We start from the raw sequence: 16,561 nt of genomic DNA, 5'->3' as shown, positions 1-16,561 counted from the left end.
TATGCTCGCGCGCTCGTGAAGTGAAAGCGCTGACGCTGTATTTCCATGGGCTACGTTTACATGAATGTGATCGCATCGAATCGAGCAGGGACCAATCACACGCAACCTGTCTCCCTACTTCTTCCTCTTCTACCCTTGTACAACCAATCAAAATAGTCACATCTGGATTCGATGGGCTACTGTCGAAACAATGCAAATCGCAGCCTTAAGCGTTTGCAGGTACATTCCCCCGCTAAGATCGGAAGCATAAATATAGGCTTCTACTTGACAAACTCCCTGCGATTTAGACGCGCCCCGAGTTCCAGCAGACAGCATTTTCGCGTGAGAACGCAATCTTCGCGCCGTCGTTCACTGGACGCCTGTCATAGCTCATAATGAGTGGAAAAGACCCGTGGTTCGTGGAACACGAGACGCGGGGGTCGTCATTCGTGTAACCGCCACACAACAACAGAAAACGAATACAGTTGCTCATATCCCCCTCAAGTAAACGTTTTATCCTCCCCGGTCATATACACAAGCACAGCAAAGCACGCACAAATGAAAACTGAACAACAAAGAAGGATCTAATCGCAGAGCAACAGACCATGCCAGGCGCGGCCTCGCAGCCGAGAGGGCCATAGAGCGGACATGCCAGGGCGCCCAGCGGCCGACCAATCGATTGCAACTCGACGAGTCCCCTCGACGACTCATCCTAAACGCTCGGTCCTCTCCCCAGGGGGAAAGACGAGGCTGCCTGACCCATGGCCGCAGAGCTCCAGCTCGAGACGAGCCCCCTGGGTTCTTCGGCGTCCCGAGGGTCTTCGACGGACCCCGGGTCGCCGATATCCAGGGACCTGGTCTCGTCGGCCCCGTTTCCCGACGGTTCGCGAGTCCTGCAACTCTCGGAAAAAGCGCGTGAGTACGGGGCAGGAGCGCTGCTTCGTCGGGCTGCCGCACGTCCCCCGTATGCACGGCATTCTAGACGAAGGATTGTTTTCCGGTGCCTTCGGCATGCGCGCAGTAAAGAGGAAAAAAAAAAAAAAAGAGAAATGCATGCCGCAGAAGCAGAAGCGGGTTCGTGGTTATTCCACATTTTAGGGAAGGCAGCGTGCGACTCAAGTGATGCGAGCGAGCTGCGTCATTAGTTCAACCAAGCAGAGATACAAAAAGGGTCTGAATCCAAACACGCGACCAAGTACGATGTTTGCCCGCCGTTGGCACTGAACTAGCTTTCACAACCGGAGCAATCTGCCGCAGCGTCCGCCGGCTTGCCAACATGTTCTTTTGTGGCCAGTTGCTGAAACCACACGCGAAACAAAGTAGCTACAAGGTCTGTTTGTCTACCTGCGAGAAGTGCTTGCTCTTTGTTTTTCGAGTGAGACGAGACCAATACAGAGCGCAAGTACGTCTGCTTCCTGCATAGGGTTGCGAACGCCAGGCTCTTATCGGCCGATTGTAAAAAAAAAAAAAAAAAAATAGTGGGTCTACCCTCTATCCTTTCAGTCAAAGCCAATCAGAGCTCGGAGTCGTTATGACGTCACCGCAACTCCTGTATAAGCAGACGACTTGCTCTCCACATAGAAAGAATGCTGAACAGTTGCTGAACAGCGAAGTAGTCCTCATAAGATGCGATTGTCGGCGGAAAAAAAAAACGATGCTGTTGGCGTGTGAAACGTGTACGTCTTGATAAAATAACGCAGCTAATCTCAAATGCACCAACATATATCTTAATTAACCCCATAAAGGAGGAAATTAGTGATGCTCCACGAGGCGACGGACTTTCTTTACTACGGTTTTTGAGCTGAATACGAGTATAGATAAGACATCTTTCTGTTCTTTGCTTTAGGCAAGAAATTCTCCGTTCTTTTTCTTTCTTTTTTTTTTTTTCTTGCTTACCCCGGTTGTACGGTCGCGGGTCTGCCGAGAGTCAAATAAGCGTGATCCACTTACGGTATGTTTGCGTGAGGTGTTTTTGCAAGAGAAAGGCAAGTCTTGTGGAAACGCACCGCAGACGTCCGAATTACACGTGCGCCACCTCATGGTTACGGAAAAAGTGAATGTTTGCATCGCTTCTGAAGTCAGGTCCTCCCGAAGTTGCTCCGGGAAACTCGCTAAACGGTTAGTGCCATAAATGGAAAACCGACCACCGCTCAACAGCCGGGCAACGAGATTTTGCACGGTTGTTACACGGCTTGACGGTTGCGGAGTGGTAGCTACCGCTATGGTGTCGATAAAAAGCACGCGCAGCCGACAACACTGCCCCTCGCACGCTGGCTCCACAAGCATCTACGTCGCCAGCGTCGCGTCCACGCAAGGCGCCCGAGCGCACGCCGGCCAATTTCGACGTGTTCCTTGGAGTGCAAGCTGGCTGCTCGCCTCCGCCTGACAGAGCCTGTGAATCGGCACATGGACGCAGCAGGACACGGTGTTCGGGAGCGGGCAGCCAGCCGCACTGGCCCCGCAGCCGCCGGGGCCGCCGCGAGCCCAAGCGCGCCCGGTGTGCGCGCTTTGCCGCCTCGCATCGGGGAGGAGCACGGAGAGCAGACGGTGGGAGCTGCGAGGCGCGAGCGGCGTTTCCGAATGGCGAGACGGAGAAGCCTCGGGCGTCGCAGGCCGCCGCGGTCCTGCACACTCGGCGAGGGTCGTTCACCCCGGGGCTCGCAGAGCCCGGCTCGCACCAGAGCGGATCGGCTCACCTGCGGTGAGGGCAGCGAGCAGCACCAGCAGCCGGATCATGGTGAAGCGCGCCTCGGCGGTTCCGCTGCAGTATGAATGGACTAGCTGCGCCGGGACCCGAGCTATCGACGCGCATGCGCCACTCCTAAGATGCCTCTGACGTCATCGCTGGGGGGATGGCGAGGGCCGGAAGAATACTTCCGGGCTCGTGGCGGTGTTCCGCCAGCGCGCGACAGCGGCGGTGGCGGCTCCGGGGGTTGAAATTGCCCGGCCGCCGCTTTTATGGCACAGGGAGCCCGCGCTGATTAATTCCCTTTTCGCACGACATTCCTCGTCCTGTGCTGCGCTGTCCACGTTTTGGTTCCTTTTCTGCTCTGGGATCTGCGCGTGCTTCGAGTCCACCGCGAAATAGACATTCGTTTGCAGAGGGCGGTCGGTTTTCGGCCATGAAAATGAGAAAAGGACTGCGCAATTCTGGGACGAGCAGTCTTATTTCCCTCTACGCATGCAGCTTCTAAATAACTTTTTTTTTTTTTTTAGAAATGAAGCTGTTTGTGAGCTAGGTGGTGTGCCGCTGCACCGTTCCACCCTAAGAGCTGAATGCGGCTTGAATGGGCCATTTCTTTCGACCGGCAGAGAAAAAGGCTTCTGCACCGCGGGAACGTTACAATATTACGAAGCTAAATCTTCAGACAAAGCAAAGCAAAAGACGACAAACGACGTAAGCTGGAGTTTTTGACAGTGTCTTTATTCACCATCGGAAAACACGCTGGTCGTACAATCATCCGAACATGACGGCGAATAACCGCGAGGCATAAAAAACAAGCTCTTCGGTGGCCTGCACTGAGCAACACTTGAAACGTTAAATCCGGTAAGCAAGGTATGTCAATTGATTGTTCGATGGTTATGTACAATAATAAGAACAGTAGGCACAACGGCAGTCACGCCGCGAGAAACAGCTACGACGAAGAAAAGAACAAAATATGAGATAATTTCCGACCACTTGTTCGGATGTGCGGATCATCAGGTTCTCAGTGTGTAACTCCAGATCAAAACAGTTTGAACACTTCAATCACCACCGGCACCCATCATCATTCCAGCTGGGTACGATCCCTGAGGCTGACCATAACCCCCTTGCGGACGTCGAGGACGCTGTCCTCCGTAAGAACCCTGACCAGACTGGGAGGGCGAGCCCTCTCCGGGGTATGAACCGTCCGAGTAAGGGCCACTATCACCCGGGTATAAGCCCGAATCAAACTGTGACGGCTGGCCCGAGGTCCCTCCAGGTTGACTGTAGTAAGCACTTCCACTGTCAGGGTTGGGGTTCGGGTATTCGGACTGATCGGACCATGAGGCGCCTCCCTTGCCGGCCCCACCGGGCGAGGAGGGAGCGACGTCGTACGAATCTGAGTCGGAAGGTGTATCGAAGGTTTGAGGTCCTCCCCCGTAACCACCCCCTCGTCCTCCCGGACGTCTCGACCCCGAACCCGGCCTTGCCGAACCGGCTGGTCCTGGACCACCTGAACCGGGTGCGGAGAGAGGTTCCGACGCCGGAGAGCCTTTTGACGGAAAAGAACCGGACCCCGTGGGTCCTTGTCCGGGTGCCCCCGGTGCAAGGTAAACACCTTTTCCTGGAGAACCTGCTCCTGCACCTCCTATGGGGTAGGCACCAGAACCTGTAGAACCGGGATAACCACCGTCATCTGAAGTGCTCGAGGAAAATGAACTGCTAGAGGAGTAGCCAGAGCGGGAATTGTATGCCGAATAACTACCAGATCCCGGACTGCCTGGAGCTCCAGCACTAGAACCACTGCCAGGATATCCGCCAGAGCCGCCTGAAGATCCCGGGTAAGATGATGGAGATGGCTTAGAAAGTGGTCGAGGAGCACCGCCACCATAACCACCACTTGGGCGAGGGCCTGACCCCGATGATCCCGGATAGCCGCTTCCGGAGCCAGGCCGAGGTCCGCCTCCGTAACCTCCCGTCGGATATGAACCCGACCCAGAAGAGCCTGGATAAGATCCCGGTCCTGAACCTGAATGTCCCCCACTTGATCCTGGCTTTGTATAAGGGCCTGAAGCTCCAGGTCCAGGATATGAACCAGAGCCGGGTTTTCCATAAGACCCAGGGGCTCCCGCGCCAGAGCCTCCTGAAGGTCTGTATCCCCCACCTCCTCCCGAAGGGTAGCTGCCAGGGCCGCTGGAACTCGCCCCACCAGGGCCGGGATAGCCGCCAGGTCCACTTGATCCTCCAGAGCCAGGGTAGCCTCCGGAGCCCCCAGAACCGGGGTAACCACCGGATCCTGGATATCCGCCTGCGCCACCAGGTCCAGCGGGGCCGCCAGGTCCTCCGGGGCCACCAGGTCCACCAGGTCCAGCGGGGCCGCCAGGACCAAAGGGTCCTTTAGGCGCAGCTGGGCCGCCAGGTCCACCGGGACCTCCAGGCCCACCGGGGCCGCCAGGTCCAGCGGGGCCACCAGGTCCATATGGTCCTTTAGGCCCAGAGGGACCACCATAACCTCCCGATCCCGGCTTTCCACCAGATCCGGGTTTCCCAGCTCCCCCAGGGCCGTAACCTCCTGAACCTGGTGCACCGGGTCCAACACCTCCTGAGCCGGGGTAGCCGCCTGCTCCAGGTTTCGGATATCCTCCACCAGCACCAGCTCCGCCGGGATAACCCCCAGAACCAGGTGCACCACCGGTGCCAGGTCGACCGCCGGAACCGGGTGCACCACCGGCGCCACAACAGCCACCAGCTCCGGGAGCTCCTCCACCTCCAGGGTAGCCTCCAGAGCCGGGGTAGCCTCCAGCACCGCCGGATCCGGGTGCTCCTCCGGAACCCGGGTAACCTCCAGCAGCACCCGACGATCCAGGGCGGTAAGCAGGGCCAGAAGGCCGCCCAGCACCGCCTGATCCAGGGCCGCCCGGACCTCCTCCAGCTCCGCCACCGGCTCCACTTCCGCCAGGAAGCGGCTGAAGAGGCTGTGGGGTCTCGTTGTTCACCTCGGCGTTCAGGTAAAACCAATTGGGCGCTTCGTCACACTCGAAGCTGTACCAATAGTCACAGGCGCGAATCTGCTGGTTGAAGATTGTTCCAACTCCACACATGAAGCTCTCCTTTCGGCCATTGTGACAGACGTGGTACACCTTTAAAAAATTAGAAGTAACGTCAGAATGTGCACATCAATTATGGCAATAGTAACGGCGAAGCAATGAGGCAGACTAATGAACGAACTCAAACTTACTTGACACTGCGTTTCCAGGTCAGCGTACATGCCTTCGTATGGTTGCTGACTGCATCGAAATCCCGTGCGGGGGATCTCTTTGTAGTCGGGGTAATCGACTCCCGCTGTGCCCCGTACCCAGCCTTGCTGTTGCTGACCGTGCCCTCCATGTCCTTCTTCCCATCGTTTTGTCTAAAGACAAAGACCATTCCATTAAAAATTTAACCGGATCGTAAAACAAAACACACAAACACACACACGCACACACCACAAAAAAAAAAACAAAAAAAAACGATGGAATTCGTACAGAATTGCTGCCCGAATATAATGATCTTACCCGTTTGGAAAGAGAATGAGGAGCCAATGCTAGAACAAAACAAGTAATTCATTCAAGATTAAAAAAGAGTGCTCTGTGTGAAATAAGTCAACGAATAAATAAATTGCCGAAACATGCCAAGAATACGTACCCAAAAGGACCAGAAGTCCCCCCCAAATTTTCATTCTTGTTTTTGTGTATTCCTGGGAAAGAAACCAAAGGGCATGAGGATATATAGTATAAAAAACTAGGGCTGGGCAATTAATAAATTTACCTACCGATTAATCGATTAATGCTTCATTCGCAGTTAAGAGGTTTAACCGCTTAATCGTTTAAATTTTGACGAACCAAAAGAAAGTAAAATTAAACGCTTTCACCGCGCAGACGTGAACGAGTACACGTGTAAGAAGGGAAAACTCTCGGTCAAATTTCATAATAAACTGTAGGGACGAGATTTGTAACTCGAGACAAGTGCAGGCTACATGTGTCCCGACCACTTCAACGCCGTTCGAGTGTCCGTTTGGTCCGGCACAGTAGACGCGCGAACCTTGTCTACTCTGCCACACACAAGCTATAGAGCCAATCATTGCTTTCTACATAGCCAAAGAAGAGAATATGGAGCGCGAAAATGCGATTCTCCGCGAAAGTTTAATCTGCGCAATAGCAGTTTCGCGTGAGGGCAATAGCATTATCTCGTAAGGGTTGGTCTAGACATTTGCGTTTGAATGTGACCGACTGTGTTAGGATCACTTGTGACTTATGACGAGATGAGCACTTTGGTAACCGAGGTTCCCGCAACGCGTCGTAATGCAACGCCAATGCCTGAACTAGCCTCAAGTCGTTGGGCTCCGTCTGCCGATTGCGATGATTGGCTATGCGCGTGCTTCATGGTAAAGTGGATCCGCAGACTTTCATAAACAGTGCGTATGTTATCGAGTATGTCAGGCAGTGTCTATGAAAACGTTAGAGCGAAACGTGGAGACGGCCCTTCACTATTGTCAGCCTTACCAGGGCTGTTTTTTTCTTTTAAACAAAACTATCAAAAATCAAGTTAAAGAACGTTCAAGCCGTACATCTTTCCAAAGCTAGTGAATGGGAACGTGGACACTGCAGCCTCCAAACTCATCTGGTGCTGCATCAGCCTAAGGTATGTCTGTGTTGAGACGTGTTCAAATGAGGCATGGTGTCTTGCGTTTTGAGGCAGCCAGTCAAGAAGTATAAAAACAACTTGTGAAAGCTTCATTTATGAGAATCGTTTTCAGAGACCTAGATCGCTAAAGTCGTTGAACACAAAGATTCTTTCCGTTACGACATAGCAGGAGGGGTGGCCGAAAGACGCCGCATAGTTTTATTTTCTCGCAAACCCATACATCTTTTTATCTTCCTGACGTTTTTCATTAAAAAGGCAAAGAAAAAAAAAGAAGAAACGTATCACTTTTTAGGCGCCGAACAAGACCAGTACGAGAGAGCGCGCGGGGACGACCGTGGTTCATACGTGTTACGTCACGACAACCATTATCAGTTGCGACCAACATGTTTGATAGTCTTTAAAAAGCACGGCGGAGGCTTGGGGTAATTGCATTCTATATTCAACACCTTCGTAGTTGACAGTGTGCTACAGTTCTTATTTCCGCCAGTAAAACAAAATTTAGTGGAAAACATTCCTGTTGTTCCTTTCCTTTCACTCGGTCTTTTGGATACGATCCAAGGATCCAAGTGTACCCGACGTGGCTAGGTCAGAATCAGCCGAGTAGCGTTCTCCGCTTTCGGGCGGATTTTGCTTCCGGGCACTTGTCCACCCATCGGTGGGATAAAATCATTTACTGTTTCTTCTTCTTTTTTTTTTTTTTTGTGTGTGTGTGTGTCGCCGTCAGTTTGGGCGTTCGAGCACGCACCATCGAATTTGTAGTTCACAACTAATAACGCTGACCTTAACGTAAAGGGTAGGAACTATAACAGGACGTCGCTGAACGTGCCGGCACACTACGAGGCCTGGTACGAGCCTCTCGCTCGGAAGTCTGTCATGGCCGCTCGTGAGTTCATGGAACGCGAGCCGTTTTAATTCCAGAACCTGTAGAACCATTATTTCGAAAATTGTGCGCTGTGTTCTTCCTCGTCGTCGCTCAGTTAGAACGCCTCTAAGCAGGGGTGTCGGAACAGGGGGACAGGACGGGAGGCGATTCACCCTCCCCCAATGGTGCCGAAAGAGGTAAGGGGTAAGGGGGGGAGGTGGGGGGGGGGGGGGGGGGAGCGATCGGCCCAAATTTATGGAAAGGTATGTCCCCCTTCTTCACTACCATCACCCCTCTCTCTCTCTCTATCTCTCTATCCGGAGCATCTGCTACGGCACTTCCTTACCCTTATTTTCTTTTGTAAGTTGTATTTTTATATTATTATCCTTCCCCCGATTCTTTTACGTTATCCTCCGTTGCACCCTCATCTCTCAAATACTACCGACGTCACTACCCACCCCGCCTCTCGGTGACCCCGGTAGCGTTGTTGACAGTGGTGGAAGGTCAGCACCACGCACGGCTCCACAATATCACAAAGTTCAATCTTCGCCTTGATTCCGATCGAAGCGAAGAATTTGGTCTCAAATAACTCGTTTCCAAAGTTGTGAAACGTCACTTTGTCGTCACCCATAGCTTCCACAGACAAACATCTTGCGACAAGAGAGTTTAGAATATTCACAGCCCGCTTAGGGACAATCTAGACAGCACTGACTCTAACGCCGCGTAGCGTAGAGATGAAGGGACACGCGGGCGCGACGTCGTCAGTACAGCCGTTCAACCGCCTGGCCCCACGATGTTGCTCGCGCACGCTCCAATGAAGCTCGCTACGACTTTGTGATTCACAATGACGCTGGAATTTGAGCGCCAAAAGAGTTTGGATGATTGACATCTCGTCCAGCGTGACACCATCATCGCGAGAGTACAATTAGCACGCTCCGCGAACGTCGGCCCCAATTTTGTGTTTGACCAGTTTAGCGACACTTGTAAGAACGTCCCTCAGAAACCATATATCAGGCGTGCTCCACGAAAGGAGGTGGTGGTTGCACCTGGCCTACGTTTCTGAACTTTCTAATCCGCGAGACCAAACTACTGCGCAATGTGCGAACAGTTTCCTTCCAGACACCTTGATCAAGGGCAGCGCCTGCGTATCGGTAGCCATACCGATTATAAGACAAATCTTTCTCGAAAGCTTTTTACTAGCCCTATAGATACTTGGTCATCATCTTGAAGCTCGTCACACGATCACTCACTGGATGATGCCTTAATGTTTCGCGCTCTGTCCAGGTGGCTCCCTTAAGACATTGAGTACTTGGGCCGGAGTCACATGTGACCAGAGGTAGTCGGATTGAATGTTAGCCGGTCAGTTCTATAAATATCCCCTGTTTCAAGATTCCATAGATCGTAATGCAAGTTTTAACAAATGTCGATAAAATCTTTGTACGACTGTCGAGTATTTTAGAAGACCTGCACAGAGTTTACAGCTGTTTGACGTCGGCTGCTTGCTTATTCGCGTGTGACACCATGCCAACTTCCGCAAAAAAGTCCCTTTGTTATAGGAGTTGTTGCCTCTGTTATAGGACTTGTTGCCTCGACCTCAGGAAGAAAAATACTTTCTAGTTCTGCCTCCGTCTTGGGCCCGCGACTATAGAAACAAACCGCGGTGAATTTGCATCGCCAAGCGTTCCATGATAATTCATCCTGTTGGCTAGAATGATGTGGCAGCTCCGAGAGCTGGCAGTTGACGGAAGTGTCACGCCTTTTCGTCACTTTCCTCAGCCAGTTTCAAGGTTTTCTTGGAGATTTCTCTCAGGTACACACAGCGCTTCCGCGTGAACAACGTTTGCCAGCGCACACAACTGGCGCCTACGCGTTGGTGGATTCCGGGAAGCGGTGCTATCGTGGTTGTACCTTTACTGAACTTTGTAAAGTGCTGGCTAAATCTTAAAACAGAGAGTGATGCTCTATCTTCAGGGAAGTGGACGGTCGAAAAAAGAGTGGAGAAAAACTGTTGAGAGACGCAGGAAACCATTCACCACACACTAATTTAAAGTGAGTTACATGAAGATAAAAACATGATGTATCTGTGGCTAGGAAGAATGTTCGATATATCCATTCCACCAGTTTCCAAAGCCTACTATCTAAATAAATCGATGCGAGTTCTTGGAATGATCAGTCACTATGTTCAATAAAAAGGGTTTCTAGATTCTATTGGCGTGCCTCCACCACGATTCTATGCTGAATTAACAAGGTCAAAGAGGTAGAAAACGAGTAGACCCATCACTTCACGTCGGTGGACTAACAGAACATACAATAAGTTTGGAGAGTGATCCTAGTATATTGATATTGGAAACAAAGACTTGTAGCGGGAGGCTCGATCATCTTCAAAAGAAGAACATCGACATACGCTAAAGTCATATTGCTCGAAGGAAACAGTTTGTTCCCAGTGGTTTGAAAGAAATAATTTTTGACGCGGTAGTCTAACAAAAAATTATGTATACTTCTTTCTTCTCAAGAAGATGCAGGGACAGAACAAGACTAAACTTCGATCAGTCCTAAATGATTTTTATAGAGGGTCTGGGTTACTTTAACACTTTCGAATACGTAGGGAAATACTATTTCAACTTGCCGTTTCATTTGTTTTTTTTGGGGCGAGTTTCCATAAACCTGCCTGGGGGTTCAACTAAGCTCACTAATAACACCGCAACCAAGGCGCACGAAAATACGTGACAGGTTATAGGAGAATACAGATTTTTCTTTTGTCACTACCCAATGTTAATTTAAAAACGAGACAAACAGGAGATATGATGGAGATATTGTAAGTGTGTGTTGGGACCTCGTTTTAGACACTTATTTCCGAAACCAAAGTCGACGAACAAAAAAGGGGAAACACACAATAGAGAAAAGGTTCTAGCCTACTGTCTAGAATAGTATATTGCAGTTTGCATCTCCTACAATAGCACATAGAAACACCGAGGCTGAGTTCCAAGCAAGTGGGGCCTCGGGCCCTCAAAGCGAAGCTCCAGGAAGCCGAAACCCCACTCGAGAACTCCGCCTCTTTAAACAGACACGTACACACACGCGCGCAGACGTGGACACACGCGGATACGGACACCACGAGGCATGCAGGCACGGATCATCGATAGAACAAGTGATGCTCACCGGATTCGCAAACGATGGTCTCCGTTCCGGGTTGCGAACCGAAAGTGAGAGCTCCGGCGTGACGGGCGGCGTTTTATACCAGGACGAAACCTCTGCATCTTCCCTTTTCTTCAAACCGGTTGCTTTTGTTTTCACGGCGCGGTGTCGGCTCCGAGGCTGCCTGTTCCCCCTCTCCGGCTGACGCCGGGGACCCCGGAGATGCGCCCACTCTCGAGCGTTCGCTGCCGATGTGGCCGGCGGGGGGTTCAAGGTTGGGGTCAGCCGCAACGCCCTGTCCTGGCCGGCCAGACACCGTCCGTCCAGCGGCACGAGGACAATGCGCGTCTCGCACGCCGCCGCCGCTCGTCGCAGCTCGCCTTGACGGCTTTCGAACTCTTCCTGGTCGCGCGCGTACTCCCCCGACGGGCTATCTCTTTTTGCACCCTCGCGCCGCCTGCTGCTGCTGCCACTGCATCGCGCGACCTGTGCTCCGCGCTTCCGAGAGCCATCAGTCATCCCGACGCCCCAGGGAGAACCCTGCTCTGATGCGCGGAAAGGTTCGCGAACGCCATTCGCGCCCAGCGTACAGTGCCTATTCTGTGATGGATCGGGCAGTTTAGCGTCCGGCCAGGCGACTCCAGGGTTTCCGAAAAACTTGGTGTTTATCGGCAGGAACACGGTGCGCGGGTTCAGCTGATGGGCGCCGGGGCCTGTTAGTTTCAAAACTGGGAAAAGTCGACAACGGCGGGCGTGATTTTGACTCGCCTTTGCGAATAGAGGGGGGACTTGAGGGGTTTCGGTGTTGGCTTGATCATAGCGCGTAGGAGTGCCACTTGCACGGCTTCGGTAGACTGAGCGTCGTTGAAAGTATGTGCCAGGCTGCCTCCATGTAATTCGTAGATTGAGGAAACGTATGTCAGGCCGTTCTCGTTGCTTCCGCAGGACTGGACTTATGCCACTCTTTAAGTGCAATAAAATACCTCATCAGAAATTAGGGAAATCGAAATCGTTTATTTATTTATTTATTCGGTTTGTGTTTGCAGCAAAACATCGTAAATATTGCGTGAGTTTTGCTGCAATGTGGGCTGTCAAATTCTCTCTGGCGGCAGGGTCACAGACCCGTAAATTCCACATTGACCCCTCATAGGACGTCAAAGTCATTATATCGAAGCATTGATTGTTATAATTAAGCCCCAAGAAAAGAGAAGTACGAGAGGCAACATATAGAAAGATTGACACTCGCACGACGTCTCCAGCACATCGAAGAATGTATGTGTGGCTTCGGTAGAGATTGTGTACGCTCGTCCCACTTTATACACTCTACGAAGTGTAGTGCGCCTGCTTCTCCGTGAGGTACTTAGGGAGATCCAATTCTTGCGATTTACGTGGGGAGCTGGGCGGATGGCAAAACTAAAAATACAGGGTGTCTAACAGAAAAGAAAAAAAAAGTACAGGCCCTTTACCACTAAAATAAACTACGCATCGCCGAACGCTCATTCTCCGCCCAAATGGAGCCTAAGGGGCCCGAACCAGATACCAATGTTTCAGAACTAACCGTTATCTTATTCAAAAGTTATAAGAGATTTATGAAAATTTTAAGGGGAAAATTGCACCCGATAGACTTCTTATAAAACATGCAGCTGAATGGCGCCAGTTACTGAAGAAAGGGCAAAAACAAGCCCCATTTTCCCGTTGAAACTTTTAGAAACTCTCCTGTAACTTTTGACTGAGGTAACGGTTAGTTATTTCCGGAACATTGGTATCTGCTTCGCTACTTTTTGGCGGCGCTACATTTTGGCGCTACATTTTGGCGGAGAATGAGCGTTCGTCAATGCGTAGTTTATTTGCACGGTGAAAAATACTGTCAATTTTTTGGGGGACACTCTGTATGCCTACAGACCGAGAAACAAACAGTGGTGCTCTAGACTCGACGAGCACAAAGTTGGAGCCGAAAGTTTGCAGAGAGCGCCGATTGGACTTGGGCGACAAAAGCGCTGCGTCATCGTCGCGCAAGTCCAATCGGCGCGCTCCGCGAACATCGGCCCCAACTTTGTGTTTGACGACTTAGGGCCCCCGAACTGTAACACTGAGAATTGCCTGGCGTTCACGTACTTACGTCATGCTCAGTGTCACAGAGCACACAATTTGTTTCGACCTGCCTGAACAGACTTTTGAGTCTCGTCCTTCGTCGAGCTGCTTGCGTCGATTGCTGCGATTGGCTCTCTCAAGTGCCGTGCGAGAAGGTAGACGCACTGGAATTGTTTTAGAGTGTCCAGCGTTGCACGTCTCGCGTCTCCGGTTCACTATAAGTCCGAAAGCAGCCCACGTACAATCAAGGGCCCACGCAGCCCACGCTACAATCAAGGGCCCAGTGATACATCCGCCCTCACCCTCTGCGCGGCGCCGAAATTGTCAAAAGGGGATGTCGCCGGCGACTTTCGGTTGCTAGCTGTTACGTCACGGCGTCGCCCCTATAACCAGCCGATCCGTTGCTATGCCTTTTATTGCCAAGCTTCTCGAAATGTGCGCCCCGCCGCTATTTGTCGGCGCTTGCAGAAGGTGTTTCCTAGCCAAGCTCCACAGCCAGCGGAGCTGTGGCGCCATCCAGTGGCGACGTTGCGAACATTATCTACATGTGCTCCGAACCAGTCCAAGGTCAGTGAATGTACCGGGGTACTGATGCTAACGCATTAAAAAAAAAAAATCTGCACTGATCCGTTGAGTACGACTTATCGTGTGCGCTGTTCAATCTATGTTGGCCTCGTCATGTGCGAAGTTCATTTTGTAAATTGTAACAATGAGCAAGAGGTGTGCTTCGTTAAAGAATATAGCAATTAATGGATTCTAGAGTGCACTCTAAAAAAAAATTCCCACGTGCAGAGCATGAAAAAAGATGCGATGATTTGCAATCGCCGGAAAAACATCAAACGACTCAAACACCGATTCAACTGCAATACGGGTTGCGCTGCGATATTCAACATCCGCGAAGTCATATTCGCGTCCCAGGGTAAGTCGAATTTCGGAGTCTAAAACCTCGAATCCTGCACTCTAGATCGCTGTGATTGGCCCTCGGTGTGTTCTTCGGGGACGCAAATAGCACAGCCAATACTCGCCGGCAGGCTGAGGTCTTTGTCACACCGCTAGTACATATCATACAAAAGACAGTGTGCAGACGCTGTCTGTTTCTTGTATGACACTGGTCAGACACAAACTGTCTGCAGAAATGTTCGAAGCATACATGAAGGAAACGTGCTTCCAACATGCTTGAAGCATGACCGAAGATAATTCTGTCGTCGTGTCTGCAGCGAATACGGTGTGTATGATGTTTGTGCAGTGCGGGTGCGGCTGAAGAATTCAGCATAAGCTCCGAATCCGGGGGTCCTTAATCTGGACACTTGGCGGAAAAGTCGGCGGGAAATTCGGCGGCTATGACTGGCCGGCGCCAAGGTCAAGTGTGGCGTAGGCCAATCGCGGCCGCCAAATTTCTTGCCGTCGTTTCCGCCAAGCGTCCAGCTTAGGGCCCCGGGACGCGCTCGAGCCTTTCGCCGTGCCTGCGTGACGGAGAGTTATCGAGGTCAAAAAACACGCCCCGGAGATACGTCTACTGAATTCCTAGCCTATAGTATTGCCAGTCGCAAGTTTAGAATGTGCCTGGAGTTTCCCCAGGAATTGAAATTAGGGGGGGGGGGGGGGGGGGGGGTGCCTAAATTTTTAGGGGGCGGGGGTGGTTGGGAGGGCGGGGGGGGAGGGGGGGAGGGGCGGAGTGCATTGAGGGTAGGGGAGTCGTTGCGAATTAAGGGAGTGCCTTCAAAAGACAAGAGGGGAAGGTGTACACCCCCTATGGGGTGTTTAGGAAAATCACTGCCTCCCACCCTCTAATTACCACCAGCCAGGATTCCTCCGCAATGCACAAATAGTTAGCTACTGAGGCGCACGACGCGCTGACGTCCGTGGGGATCGGTGTGATCGATATATACCGCTTTCCCTCAAAAATGAGACAAACTAAACACACATACAAAAAAAACACTCACGCACATTTTGATATGACCCTGCCAAGCAATCAAGTTCAGCATTCTCGCGCGCCCTGGGCCGTGCCGACGTCCTTTTCTTCCAACGTCCTTTCTTTCTTATTTAGCGCATTCTTAATTTGTGCCCGACTATAGTATTCATTCGCAACAAAATCCTCCCCGTCATTATCTAACTTCTTATCGAGTCCCTCCATCAATATTTCTTATCACTGGATACGTTTACTGACGAGTGGTGTAGAAACCCGAAATTTGTCAACCGGAAAGTTTGTCCCCTACATGGGTTCTGAAGTACCCCTATGAAGATTTTCAGTTATTCCCTAGACTTAAATCATTTGAAATAAAAAGAAGTGAAAGTAGACTGTGGACCTGTACGGTCTTTTTTTTTTTTTTTTAATGCCAAAACACGCAGAAACTTTGTGGCAAAAATTAAAAAAAAAAGAATTGAGGTATCTGCCACGAAAGAGACGCATGACGAAGCAAAACCACGCCATTCGCGCTAGCTTGTGTCGAACTTTCAGTCACTTTATTGTTATATCCCGCATCTCATAAAGTTCCAAGATAGAAGGAGTGAACAAGCTTGTTGTAATTTACATGTAGTAAGTTACAACAATTTGCGAATGGCAGGGAAAAGTATATTACAGGCGCTCGCGTTATGTACGTGACGCTCGACCTGCAGCCGCGCCCGCACACCTCTCTGAGCGGTTCAATTACGCCCGCCACATACGAGCGATCAGAGAAAACGAGGCGCGGTAATTGTGCTGCAATCCTGTAATCTCGTGGCTGTGGCGCATGGATTCTTTTCCTCCCTCGCCTTCCCGCATGCAGCGCCCGTCCAGCATTTCAAGACGCAGCAGAGCCCGTCATTAGAGCGTCTACGCGGTGTACGTGTGGTCTTTAGCCCTACGCGTCGCATTGCAGCCTTTCGGTCGAGCGGATTTGCGAAATCTCTGGGTTCTTGCCCTTCCCTTGCTCCGAAAATAGCAAACAATGACAAGACCGGCAGAATCGACTCCACACAAGCATAGAGTGACATCCACCATCGTCTTTCAACGTGAGCGACATCGATCGTTTAGGACCAGGTATACCCTCTTAAAAAGAGACACTGCTTTTCGAAATAAAAATGCATACTAAAAAGAAGAGCATTCTTTTTAATTGTATTTTTTAAAATAGACAGCTGCTAATGATCGT

General features: G+C 51.2%; 1 protein-coding gene across 1 annotated transcript; it reads right to left on the bottom strand.

Moving 5' to 3' along the window:
- Positions 1-3,382: 3,382 nt before the first annotated feature.
- Positions 3,383-6,380, bottom strand: LOC8038234 (spidroin-2). The gene is made up of 6 exons (XM_040205755.3): positions 6,347-6,380; positions 6,217-6,245; positions 5,901-6,071; positions 4,827-5,802; positions 4,428-4,667; positions 3,383-4,331 (listed from the first exon to the last, which is right to left on the bottom strand). The coding sequence occupies exons 1-6, from the start codon at positions 6,378-6,380 to the stop codon at positions 3,724-3,726; spliced, it is 2,058 nt and encodes a 685-aa protein (XP_040061689.1). The 3' UTR covers positions 3,383-3,723.
- Positions 6,381-16,561: the final 10,181 nt, after the last annotated feature.

The sequence above is a fragment of the Ixodes scapularis genome, unplaced genomic scaffold, assembly GCF_016920785.2.
Source record: "Ixodes scapularis isolate PalLabHiFi unplaced genomic scaffold, ASM1692078v2 PGA_scaffold9__187_contigs__length_104089568, whole genome shotgun sequence".
In the NCBI taxonomy this organism is placed as follows: Eukaryota; Metazoa; Arthropoda; class Arachnida; order Ixodida; family Ixodidae; genus Ixodes; species Ixodes scapularis.
Note: the sequence above shows the minus strand (reverse complement) of the source record. Positions and strands in the feature narration are given on the sequence as shown.